The 12331-nt window shown below is 43.1% G+C and overlaps 1 protein-coding gene across 4 annotated transcripts in view; it reads right to left on the reverse strand.

Annotated features, from left to right (window-relative positions):
• The window catches only part of RBBP5 (RB binding protein 5, histone lysine methyltransferase complex subunit), a 40288-nt gene extending 28623 nt beyond the window's left edge, over positions 1-11665 (reverse strand). For 3 of the 4 annotated variants that reach the window (XM_061381988.1, XM_061381987.1, XM_061381986.1), the window contains exon 1: positions 11576-11648. In XM_061381988.1, the coding sequence (XP_061237972.1) occupies positions 11576-11594 (19 nt within the window). In that variant the 5' untranslated portion in view covers positions 11595-11648. Of the gene's footprint in view, positions 1-11575 lie in introns of all 4 variants that reach the window. The other variant, XM_061381985.1, reaches the window with a different exon arrangement.
• Between the last annotated feature and the right edge of the window lie 666 nt (positions 11666-12331).

Consider the following 12331-nt stretch of genomic DNA (forward strand, 5'->3'; position numbering starts at 1 on the left):
AATATGCAGTATGAACAAGAGAAGACTCTACACATGGACATCACCAGATGGCCAACACTGAAATCAGACTGATAATATTCTTTGCAGCCAAAGATGGAGAAGCTCTATACATTCAGCAAAAAGAAGACCAGGAGCTGACTGTGGCTCAGATCATGAACTCCTTATTGCCAAATTCAGACTTAAATTGAAGAAAGTGGGGAAAACCACTAACCCATTCAGGTTTGACCTAAATCAAATCCCTTATGATTATACAGTGGAAGTGAAAAATAGATTTAAGGGACTAGATCTGACAGACAGAGTGCCTGATGAACTATGGACAGAGGTTCATGACATTGTACAGGAGACAGGGATCAAGGCCAACCCCAGGAAAAAGAAATGCAAAAAAGCAAAATGGCTGTCTTGAGAGGTCTTACAAATAGCTGTGAAAAGAAGAGAAGTGAAAAGCAAAGGAGAAAAGGAAAGATAATACCAATTTGAATGCAGAGTTCCAAAGAATAGCAAAGAGAGATAAGGAAGCCCTCCTCAGCGATCAATGCAAAGAAATAGAGGAAAACAATAGAATGGGAAAGACTAGAGATACCAAGGGAACATTTCACGCAAAGGTGGGCTCGATAAAGGCCAGAAATGGTATGGACCTGACAGAAGCAGAAGATATTAAGAAGTGGCAAGAATACACAGAAGAACTGTACAAAAAAGATCTTCACGACCCAGATAATCACGATGGTGTGATCACTCACCTAGAGCCAGACATCCTGGAATGTGAAGTTAAGTGGGCTTTAGGAAGCATCACTACGAACAAAGCTAGTGGAGGTGATGGAATTCCAGTTGAGCTATTTCAAATCCTAAAAGATGATGCTATGAAAGTGCTGCACTCAATATGCCAGCAAATTTGGAAAACTCAGCAGTGGCCACAGGACTGGAAAAAGTCAGTTTTCATTCCAATCCCAAAGAAAGGCAATGCCGAAGAATACTCAAACTACAGCACAATTGCACTCATCTCACACGCTAGTAAAGTAATGCTCAAAATTCTCCAACCCAGGTCTCAGCAATATGTGAACTGTGAACTTCCAGATGTTCAAGCTGGTTTTAGAAAAGGCAGAGGAACCAGAGAGCAAATTGCCAACATCCACTGGATCACTGAAAAAGCAGGAGAGTTCCAGAAAAACATCTATTTCTGCTTTATTGACTATGCCAAAGCCTTTGACTGCATGGATCACAATAAACCATGGAAAATTCTCAAAGAGAAGGGAATACCAGATCACCTGACCTGCCTCTTGAAAAACCTGTATACAGGTCAGGAAGCAACAGTTAGAACTAGACATGGAACAACAGACTGGTTCCAAATAGAAAAAGGAGTATGTCAAGGCTGTATATCGTCACCCTACTTATTTAACTTATATGCAGAGTACATCATGAGAAACGCTGGGCTGGAAGAAGCACAAGCTGGAATCAAGATTGCCGGGAGAAATATCAATAACCTCAGATACACAGATGACACCACCCTTATGGCAGAAAGTGAAGAGGAACTAAAGAGCCTCTTGATGAAAGTGAAAGAGGAGAGTGAAAAAGTTGGCTTAAAGTTCAACATTCAGAAAATGAAGATCATGGCATCTGGTCCCATCACTTCATGGCAAATAGATGGGGAAACAGGGGAAACAGTGACAGAGTTATGGGCTCCAAAATCACTGCAGATGGTGACTGCAGCCATGAAATTCAAAGACGCTTTACTCCTTGGAAGGAAAGTTATGACCAACCTAGACAGCATATTCAAAAGCAGAGACATTACTTTGCAGACAAAGGTCCGTCTAGTCAAGGCTATGGTTTTTCCAGTGGTCATGTACGGATGTGAGAGTTGGACTACAAAGAAAGCTGAGCACTGAAGAATTGATGCTTTTGAACTATGGTGTTGGAGAAGACTCTTGAGAGTCACTTGGACTGCAAGGAGATCCAACCAGTCCATCTTAAAGGAGATCAGTCCTGGGTGTTCATTGGAAGGTCTAATGTTGAAGCTGAAACTCCAATACTTTGGTCACCTGATGTTAAGAGGTGACTCACTGGAAAAGACCTTGATGCTGGGAAAGACTGAGGGCAGGAGGAGAAGGGGACGACAGAGGATGAGATGGTTGGATGGCAAAACCGACTCGATGCACATGAATTTGAACAAGCTCCGGGAGCTGGTGATGGATAGGGAGGCCTGGCATGCTGCAGCTCATGGAGTTGCAAAGAGTCTGACACAACTGAGCGACTGAACTGAACTGATGAACAAAATATCCTATATATCTTTCCAAAGCAATAATAGAGATCTATATTCACATGATTAAGAGAAAAAAGGAATATTCATTTAAAAATTAAAAACAAAACAAAAAAAACACAATCTTAAACTACAAAGTCCTCAGGAAGGAGCAGAGCATGACTTGCTGTGTTCAGAGAAAGGAAAGCCATATTTAAGATTCTGAAAGGACTTCGCTTGGGGCCCCAGTGATTCTGACCCAGCGCTTCCACTGCAGGGGGCATAGGTTCCATCCCCTGGTCCGGGAACTGACATCCTGAAAGCCATGCAGCATGGTCAAAAACAACAACAAAAAAGATTCTGAGGGAATCCAGAATCCTTGGGCCACTTTAATGTATGATTATGCTTCAACACAGACTACTCCTGATTTTGTACTTTTGTTTTATGCACTGGATGGGTTTTTTCCCCTTTTTTTGAAGGTCTGTGTGCTGTGCACTAAGTCACTTCAGTCACTTCCAACTCTCTGCAACCCTATGGACCGCAGCCCACGATGCTCTCTCGTCCATGGGATTCTCCAGGCAAGAAGACTGGATCCTTCTCCAGGGGATCTTCCCAGCCCAGGGATAAAACTGCATTGGCAGGCAAGTTCTTTATTATCTTTACTACTACCTGGGAAGCCTTTTTGAAGGTCATCCTAGTTAATAGGACGATAACAAGGAATCTAAAGGAACACAAAGAGAAAGTGATATAGGGTTATGGTAGCACAAAGCCACTTCCCCCAGAGGTTTAAGGCCGTTTTTACATCCTCCATCTCCCACCATCTAACATTTAACATTCTGTTACAATTAGATTCCTGGGCTTGGTTTTAAAGACCATGGAGTGGAGGAAAAAAGATCCCCAAATACAGCTGCCAAGGAGAAATAAACCCTAGTTGGATTTAACTTCACAATACACTTGATAATTCAAAAAACATGAATGACTCTTACAACAAAAGACGTATTTCCAAAACTGATTACAGAAGAAAAATTCTTGACTGGATCAAAGAGGAAAGAACACACCTAAATGTTGTTAAAGACCTGTCATTAAAATAAAAATGTTTTAATGTTTAATATTAAAAAAAGGACAGCAGGCCCATATGGTTTTATGAGCCATATGGTTTTTTTAATGGTTTATTCCTCCTAAATCTCAAGGCACAAATAATTATAATGTTACTCAAGCTATTTCTAAGCAGAAAAAATATAGTGTCTTATAAAACCAACACAACTAATAACAAAACCTGATACAGATGGGTGAAAAAGAAAACAAGTCTCTTTCACTTAAGAACATAAATGGTACAAGGTTTATGAATCACCTATAAATTCTACAGAAAAGTAGTTTCTAGCAACGTAAATAACTATAATCAAATTCTAAACACAAAAAATCTAGAGTTTATTACTCTACCATATAAGAAGGCATATAAGAAGGTATACAGCAAGGGGAGTGGGAGGGGAGGAACAAGCCCACTCCGAAATCGTTCCAAAGGACAATGCATTCGAATGTATATCCCTGGTCAAGAATGTTTAAGTCATACAATCCTATGAGTGGATACTGAAAAAAAATTTGCTAAAACTCAATAGCTCATTCTAATAATAGCCAATGGAATAAGAAAATGAAACAATTGGTTTAAACATTAATATAGGAAATAACACTATTTCTCTTTTCTGGTATCAATATCTAGAAAACAGAAGAAATGTTAATTTAAAAAACCACTACCAAATTAGTAAGAAAATAAGGTAAGGTGGTTTTATATCAGGAAAACATTCAAACATTAATAGCTTTTCTCTACATTGGCTATTAATATCCAGAAATGAAAATGAAGGGGAAAATTCCACTCACAGTAGTTACAAACATCAATATTTAAGGGAAAATGTAATAAGACATGCCAAGTATAGAGAAGAAAACTATAAAATCTTAGTTAAGACTGTAAAATATGAATAAGTGAAAAGGCAATCTACAATGCATTCCGGGATAGAAAAGCTTAATGGCTTTCTCCAAAAACTAATAAATTTTATGCAATTCCAGATGGATTAAAGACAAATGTAGAAGCAATTCTAAATGAACTACAAGGCTGCTGATATATGATAAAAATGACATTTCAATTTAGCAGAGAATTTATTTTATATGGATGGACAACTATCCATCTGAAAGAAAAAATAGCTCCGATTCCTCTCTCATATCACATATAAAAATAAATTTCAGGTAAATCAGTGATTTTTAAAGTCAAAAATCTTAGAAAAAAATTTGAGAGATTCCATGTATAATATAGGGTGGGGAAGACCTTAACAAAATTAGAAAACCAAAAGAAAGAGAGAAATACATCTGATTATATAAAAACTGGAACATTTTGCATGGCACAAGTTCCCATAAACAAAAGACTTACAAAAACTGGCAATGCAGACGACGGATGAGAGTTGGTATCTATACTATAAAGCAAGTCTATACAACAATAAGGAAAAACAATCAGAAAGAAAGGCTAAAGAATATGAATAAACAAGAAGAAATAAGATGGCCTCTAAACAAAGGAAAACATCAAATTCAGAGAAATGTAAATCAAATGAAAAATGAGATGCCACTCTCATCCATCAGACAGGAAAATTCAGACAGCGCACTTGCTGGGGGCGGAATGTGAATAAAGGAATATTTTCAGTCACTGTCTATAAAAATGGGAATTGTTATAGCAGTTTGGAAAAGGAATCTGACAGCATCTATTAGAAGCAAAAATATCCCTCATCTCAATAATCCTACAAGTGGAAACCTAAACACAACAATGTACGTAAGGACAAGGGTTTTTAAAGTATTGCTCTTGATTGCAAAAAAAACCCCCAAAAAACCAACTCCTGCCCGCCAACTGGAAACAAGGTAAACGCCTATTATTATTAGTGGAATGAATGAACTGCTGTACGCAAACACGGACTGTTGCCGTGTCGTCACTAAGTCGTGTCCAACTCTTTTGTGACCCGCCAGGCTCCTCGGTCCATGGGGCTTCCCAGGCAAATATGGATAAATTACACTAATTCTCTTGAAAATTTTTATTTGTGCTACTTAAGTGAAAAAAGACACAAAGTATGTATAACCCAATCTCATTTTTTTGTTAACATGTGTATATACACACATATGAATACGCAGAGAGAAAAATACAGAAGGAGATACATGGGATTATCAACAAAGAAAGGAGGCAGGGGGAAAAAAGATCACTTCAAACAACATTTATAGTGAATTCTCTGGTGGCTCAGCAGTTAGGACTCCACACTTCACGCAGAGGACACAAGCTCAGTCCCTGGTCGGGAACGAAGATCCCGCATGCCATGGCAAACAAAGACATAAGCAAACAAATAGGCACTTAGTTATGACTCTATAGCATGAGTGTGTACCTAACACGGGTGCATTAAGAGTCATTAGCTCTGTCACCTCCTGACGTGTAGAACAGGCCTCCCAGGCGGGCCAGTGTTACAGAGTCTCCTGCAAATGCAGGACACGTGCGTTTGATCCCTGGGCTGGCAAGATGCCCCAGAGAAGGAAATGGCAAGCCCTTCTAGTATTCTGGCCTGCAGAATTCCATGGACAGAGGAGCCTGGCGGGCTACAGTCCATGGGGTCGCAGAGGCAGACATGCTTTAGCAACGAAACACTTGCATTGTTTGCACTGTTGTGATAAATATTTATTGTATCTGTTAATTTGAAATGCATAAAGAAATTTAATGAGTTTCTAGACTTGAACTCATGCTGGCTTATTATTGCTTTCAAGTGCTCAAACTTGCATTTATCATGAGCAGCTACCCTTACTAAATGCTTGTGTGTCAAACTCTGTACTGAGATTTTCTGTGCGCTATCTCACTCAGTCCTCTCCATTCACTGTTAAGTGAGCACTATTGTAATCCATTTCACACTTAGATTAAAAGTCACTTCCCAAACTGACAGTGAAAAACTGGCAAAACTGGAACCTGGCCAAGCAACCGTACTTAACTATAAGTGCACTAAAGTCTATAAACTTGCCCAGGTTTGACCTCAAGGTTACTAGTCTATGATTTACAAAACTCACCTGTCCTTTACTAAAAAGTCAAAATTTTGCCCATCTCCTTTATTTCTGCATGTCTTTTCTCTCCCCCAAGACACAAAGATCCTCAACACTATTCCACATGCAAGTTCCTTCAAGCCCATGGAAAAGAATTCAACCAAGAGGAGTGAGCTAAGTGACCTACCTAAACTCTCCCTATGAAGGACTTTCCTTTGCAATGTCCAGTGACCACTTCATTTGCCCCACTGCCCGCCATCCTCCTTGCCTTCACACTCCACATAATGAAGCCGCCTCATTTCTACAGTATTGGCTTTCCTGAAACTTTTTTTTAAATTATTACCTACAATTCTTTTTCTTTTTTTGATGTGGACCATTGTTCCTACTTGGTTTTTGGGTGAGAGGCGTGTGGAATCTCAGCTCCCTGACCAGGGATTGAACCTGTAACCCCTGCACTGGAAGGTTAAGTCTTAACCACTGGATCACCAGGAAGTCCCTCCTGGCATGCTTCTTAAAAGTGGTGCCAAGCAACTATATACCAATAACTTAAAAATAAATAAAGCTGGTGCCACCCTCACACACTCACTTTCAGCAACACACCCTTCTCTTTTTGAGAATCTGACTTTAGACTGCTTTCAGTGTGAGCACACCAGTTCCTGCAGGGGCCTCCTGTCTTTTTTCTAGTTATAATCCTTTCTCCAAACTGCCGTTTTGCTTTCTGGGCCTTTAGAGACTTCCTCCTCCCAGTCTGATGACATGGAATAACACCTATTCCCTGAATTGCTGCACGCCTTCCTCTTTAAAAATCCTGGTATCAGGAACTCTAAAAGTTCATGGTCCTTTTCTCCCACTGCAAGTATTTTGGACTTGCCAACTAATTCTTCCCTACTGTAACAGTTAGGTCCAGAGTAGCAGTTTCCATTCCACTTCCTCAATCTAACAGGTGATGACAAGAGTCAGCACCATTTCTTTTTAGAGAAATGCAACTTGCAGGTGGCTAAATAACTGATCTTACCGCAACCTAATCTGACACCACGGCTGCTGCAATTACTACATTTCCCTGGCTCCAGTCTGGCCTCCATTATCAATCCTTAACAAAGCTGCTACCTTTACAAATCCTTAAGAAAGCTGCCTGTTTTCTAAGCCCCAAATCTCACCACATCACTTACCTGCTCAAAAATCTAAACAATTTATGATTGTTAGAATCAATCAAAAATAAACAATATACTAAAATCCTAAGCATAATTTTAGAAAGCAATAATCTGGCCCCTACCAGTATTACCATTTTACCTTTAACTCCCCATTAGCACCTGGGACAGAATCTGGCATAATCCACCCTAAGCACCAGCAGTAAGCTACCAGCATGTGAGTATTCATCACATGTCCATGCCTCAAGCTTGCCCCCACTGTTCTCTGCACTGGTAATCACCTTCATCATCTTTTCCCTTTGGAAAAATCCTACTCCATCTTTACTGTCTGACTTAAACAACGCTTCTGCTATAAAATCATCCCCAAATTCTACTGCGGCTGCAACAACGCAGAATTAACTGCTCTTTCAGCTGGATTCCCATAATGGATTCCTACCATTTATTTTGGTTCAATATCATACAGTCATTCGTTTACACCCCTCTCCTCCTGTGTGCGCGTCAGTCGCTCAGTCGTGTCCAACTGTTTCTGATCCCATGCCCTGTAGCCCACCAGGCTTCTCTGTCCATGGACTTCTCCAGGCAAGAATACTGAAGTGGACTGCCATTCCCTTCTCCATAGGATCTTCCTAACTCAGGGACTGAACCCTGGTCTCCTGCATCACAGGCTGATTCTTTACCATTTGAGCTACAAGGAAGTCCTCTCCTCCTAGTTCTGCGTATCTATCCAGGGCAGAAACTGTATCTTATTTCAGGGTTTATCAAACATTAGGACCCAATCCACCACAAATGGATAAACCATTCAGTGAGCCACACAAGTTCTTTAATAGATTAGAACAGAAGATACCAGAGGCCACTGAGCAAAACAACAATCAGTATCATTGTGGGAAACTTAGTTACATGTATATATAATGGGTTATGACAAAATATATTTCTTATTGTGAATTGACTTAAGTTTGAAAAACTCTTACTTAAATTTTATCTCTAGCGCATACTGCCTAATACACTGCAAGGCCTCAGTGGCTAAGACTCAGTGCGTCCAATGCAGGGGGCCTGGGTTTGAACCCTGGCCAGGGAACTAGATCCCACACGCTGCAACTAAGACCCAGCAGAGCCCAATAAATAAATACATTCCTTTTAAAGAAAGAAAGTGGTTGCAGAGGTAAAAGTATTTGAAAGTCCATATTAAGAACACATTATCATTCCTTTATCTGGCCAGATATGCTTTAGCATGCTCCCACAATCACTTCTGTTCCTTCCTCCTTTTTATCTGCAATAATTAACTTTCTCACTGTAAAAAATTCAGTCATTCCCATAGAGAATTATATCCTGAGTCCAGTCAGTCTTCTACACTGTCTAACCTTCCAATGCTACTGTTCCTTCCTAAGTTTTCCTGCATGAGACCTCTGTCCCATACATGAAACTCCGTCCTACGACTCTGCTCTTCAAGGTATGCGCCTACTACCTCTCCTCCATCCCCAAGTTTCTAAAAATAAGAATCAACTCTGCCTCCAGTCCATCTCCCACATCTTCCTAAATTGTAATTAGTTTCTGTTCAAGTTGCTAACGAGTCCCAAGTTGCCCAAAAAGTGAGCAGCCCTTTCTCAGCTCTGAGCCTCAACTGCTCCACAATTGCTTCTGTGGAAGCTGCCACACTAACCCCTATTCTCTTTTACCTTTAATGAATACATATATGCAAAGCACTTGAGATGAGGCCGAGCTCACAGTAAGCAGTACGTAACTGTTAGCAGATATATTATCATCTATTCCTCCTCTTCTCCTTGAGACATAGATTACCATCCAAGAATCTGTCCTCCGCAGTTTCCTTTTCTTCCCCTCCCACTTTCTCCCTGGGTCTTATCATCTACCCACAAGGTTTTGATTAGCTTACTCATAGGAGTATTATTGGAGAAGGCAATGGCAACCCTCTCCAGTACTCTTGCCTGGAAAATCCCATGGACAGAGGAGTCTGGTGGGCTGCAGTCCATGGGGTCGCTAGGAATCAGACACGACTGACTTCCCTTTCACTTTTCACTTTCATGCATTGGAGAAGGAAATGGCAACCCACTCCAGTGTTCTTCAGGCCCTGGAGAATCCCAGGGACGGGGGAGCCTATGGGGCCACACAGAGTCGGACACGACTGAAGCGACTTAGCAGCAGCAGCAGCAGGAGTATTATAAATCTCTCTCTTAAGTACAAACCTCTCTCCTAAATCCCACGTCAACACTTGACATACCCAATGTTAATTGTCTTTTCCAGATGTTCTTAAATGTTTAGAACAGCACCATTATCGATTCCCATTATTTTTCACTTCACTCTCTTCCTCACCACCAGCACCACCATCACCATGATATGCAATCAATTTTCAAACTGTCAGCTCTACTTTCTCTGTGTCTTTTCTTCCCATTTTCTAGTTCAGATCTTCTGTATCCCTCATCTACTCTAGCCCTCCAAGCTGGTTTCACAACTTCCAAGACTTCCACCCCACACTGCTGTCAGATAAATCTTTTTTTAAAGATAGGTCTGACTGAGTTACTTAGCAGGTCAAAACCCTTTAATGCATCTGCTCTACTTTCCTTAAAAAGCAACACTTCTCAGCTGGGCATTCAAGAGCCTCCAAAGACCAGAAAGCAACAACCCGGTCTCTTCACCTTCTCACGTTATTCACAGTATCCACAACCTGGCCAAGCAGGAAAATATCTTCGGGATTCATTTCACTGACACCTTAGCTCAAACATATTCCTAAGAAGCATTCCTCCCAATATTTTCAACATTTTGCCAGTCTTAAATATCCACTCAAAACTCCAAATCCTCCACAGGTTTTGTTTTTCTTTCTAGATTTCCTTTCTTGCTACTGCTAAGTCGCTTCAGTCATGTCCGACTCTGTGCGACCCCATAGACAGCAGCCCACCAGGTCCCCCCGTTCCTGGGATTCTCCAGGCAAGAACACTGGAGGGGGTTGCCATTTCCTTCTCCAATGCATGAAAGTGAAAAGTGAAAGTGAAGCCGCTCAGCCGTGTCCGACTCTTAGCGACCCCGTGGATTGCAGCGCACCAGGCTCCTCCGTCCATGGGACTTTCAGGCAAGAGTACTGGAGTGGGGTGCCATTGCCTTCTCTGACCTGTCTTGCTCTGCCCCAAAGATATTCACTCCCCTCTTTCAGATGTTCTTAGCCCTCTGCTGTTGTTGTTTAGTGGCCAGTCGTGTCTGACTCTTTCGTGATCCCATGGATTGGCACTTCCCAGGCAAGAATACTTAAGTGAGTTGCCATTTCCTTCTCCAGGGGATCTTCCCTACCCAGGGATCAAACCTGAGTCTTCTGCATTGCAGGCGGATTCTTTACCGCTCAGACACCAGGGAAGCCCTTAAAAGCAAAAACCATTCCTTAAAACGCTTTAGGACTGTCAGCGTATCTTCTGAATTTAATTTTTTTAAAAACAGAAACAAACATAGCAAGTCACTGAGAAGTTCTTGAAAACCTGACATCCTTGGGCTATGATGCTAAACGTTACCTGATGAAAACCCAGAAAGACCTAGTTTATAAACAGATTGAAGAAGAAATGAAATCAGAGAGAGTGACAAAAGAAAACGTCCTTCCAGCTCACTGCTCAGTGTTTTACACAACGTCCCTGGTAAGTAACATAAACAGAAAGTCAAGACAGCTGGACTCCAGTGCCAACTGTGCCACGTACTTGCTTAGCGCCTTCAGGTCAGCAGCCTCTGAGAGTTTTTCATTTACTCAGTGAGGCACTGCTACTAGAAGACACACAAGTTCCCCTCCTTAAGCACCCATGTTTCACCAAACCCTGACAAGTGCTCAGAGCCTGGCCTCCCTTCCTAGGTTCCCGCCCCAACGTAACTCTGGTCCTGCTCTGGGCACCTGCAGCACCTGGGATCCCTGTATTCGAAAGTAACTCGCAAACTACCTGTCCCTGTCTTTCCACAACTGAACTGCAAAGCGCGCTCGAGGAAAACGACGCACTCCGCTCGGGCAGAAGCCCGGCTTCCCGCTCCAGTCGCCGCTCCTGACCGAGGCGCCCACAGATCCGTCCAGAGCCGGGTCCCGGAGGCTGCAGGCGCGTCCCCTCCGCCTGGGCCCCTCCTTTCCAGGACCGAAGCTTCCCCAGGACCCAGCCACAGCCCTCCTCACCCAGCAACTCGAGGTTCATGCCTGAGGACTCCGGCCGCCCGGCCTCGGCTCAGCGACGACACCCGCGCCCGCGCCCGCCCGCGAAGCCCGCGTCCGAGTTGGGGGCGCCGCAGAGCGCCGGCGCAGGCCCCGGAGACTCCCTGCCTCAGAGGACCCCGCGGCTTCCGCCGCCTGCCCTCGCTTCCGCCTTCGTTTCCGGCGGGCTATCCACGAATATGCCTAACCAAAAAGAAGACGGACCGCCTTCGGAACCACTTGACTGTGGTATTTTTTTAAGGAACGAAAATGCTGTCGTCACTCGGCTTCTTCCACGTGCCAGACTTTTGGGCTGTCCCTCCGAGGCTCGAGGTAAGTGAGTTAGAGGGTTCAGGCACAAACTTAGACGACTCACCCGCCCTTGCTGTGTGCTCCGCGCGCCGTTCCGGCGGGGTGCCTCTGCCGCGGCTGAAAGGTTCCGGCTGGGCGCCGCTGAAGTAAAGGAGCCCGCGGGACAGGTCGGTCCCAGAGCTTGCGGTGGGTCTCACGGCGGTCAGGGCGGTACTCAGTCCCTGCGCGCGCTGCTTGTCGGGTACCTGTCTCAGTCTGGGAAAGTTATTTCACGTTTGTAAAGGTATGTCGTCGATCCCACAGAAACGTCCAATGGCATTTATCCAAGGATCTACAGTGTACCCAGCGTTCGCCAGGACGCCGAAAGTGAGGGGGAATGAGAGGTGACTGCGTTCCCTGGAGCTCAACCAGGCAAGGCTGTAATGAGAT

The sequence above is a fragment of the Bos javanicus genome, chromosome 16 (genome assembly GCF_032452875.1).
Source record: "Bos javanicus breed banteng chromosome 16, ARS-OSU_banteng_1.0, whole genome shotgun sequence".
NCBI classification, from domain to species: Eukaryota; Metazoa; Chordata; class Mammalia; order Artiodactyla; family Bovidae; genus Bos; species Bos javanicus.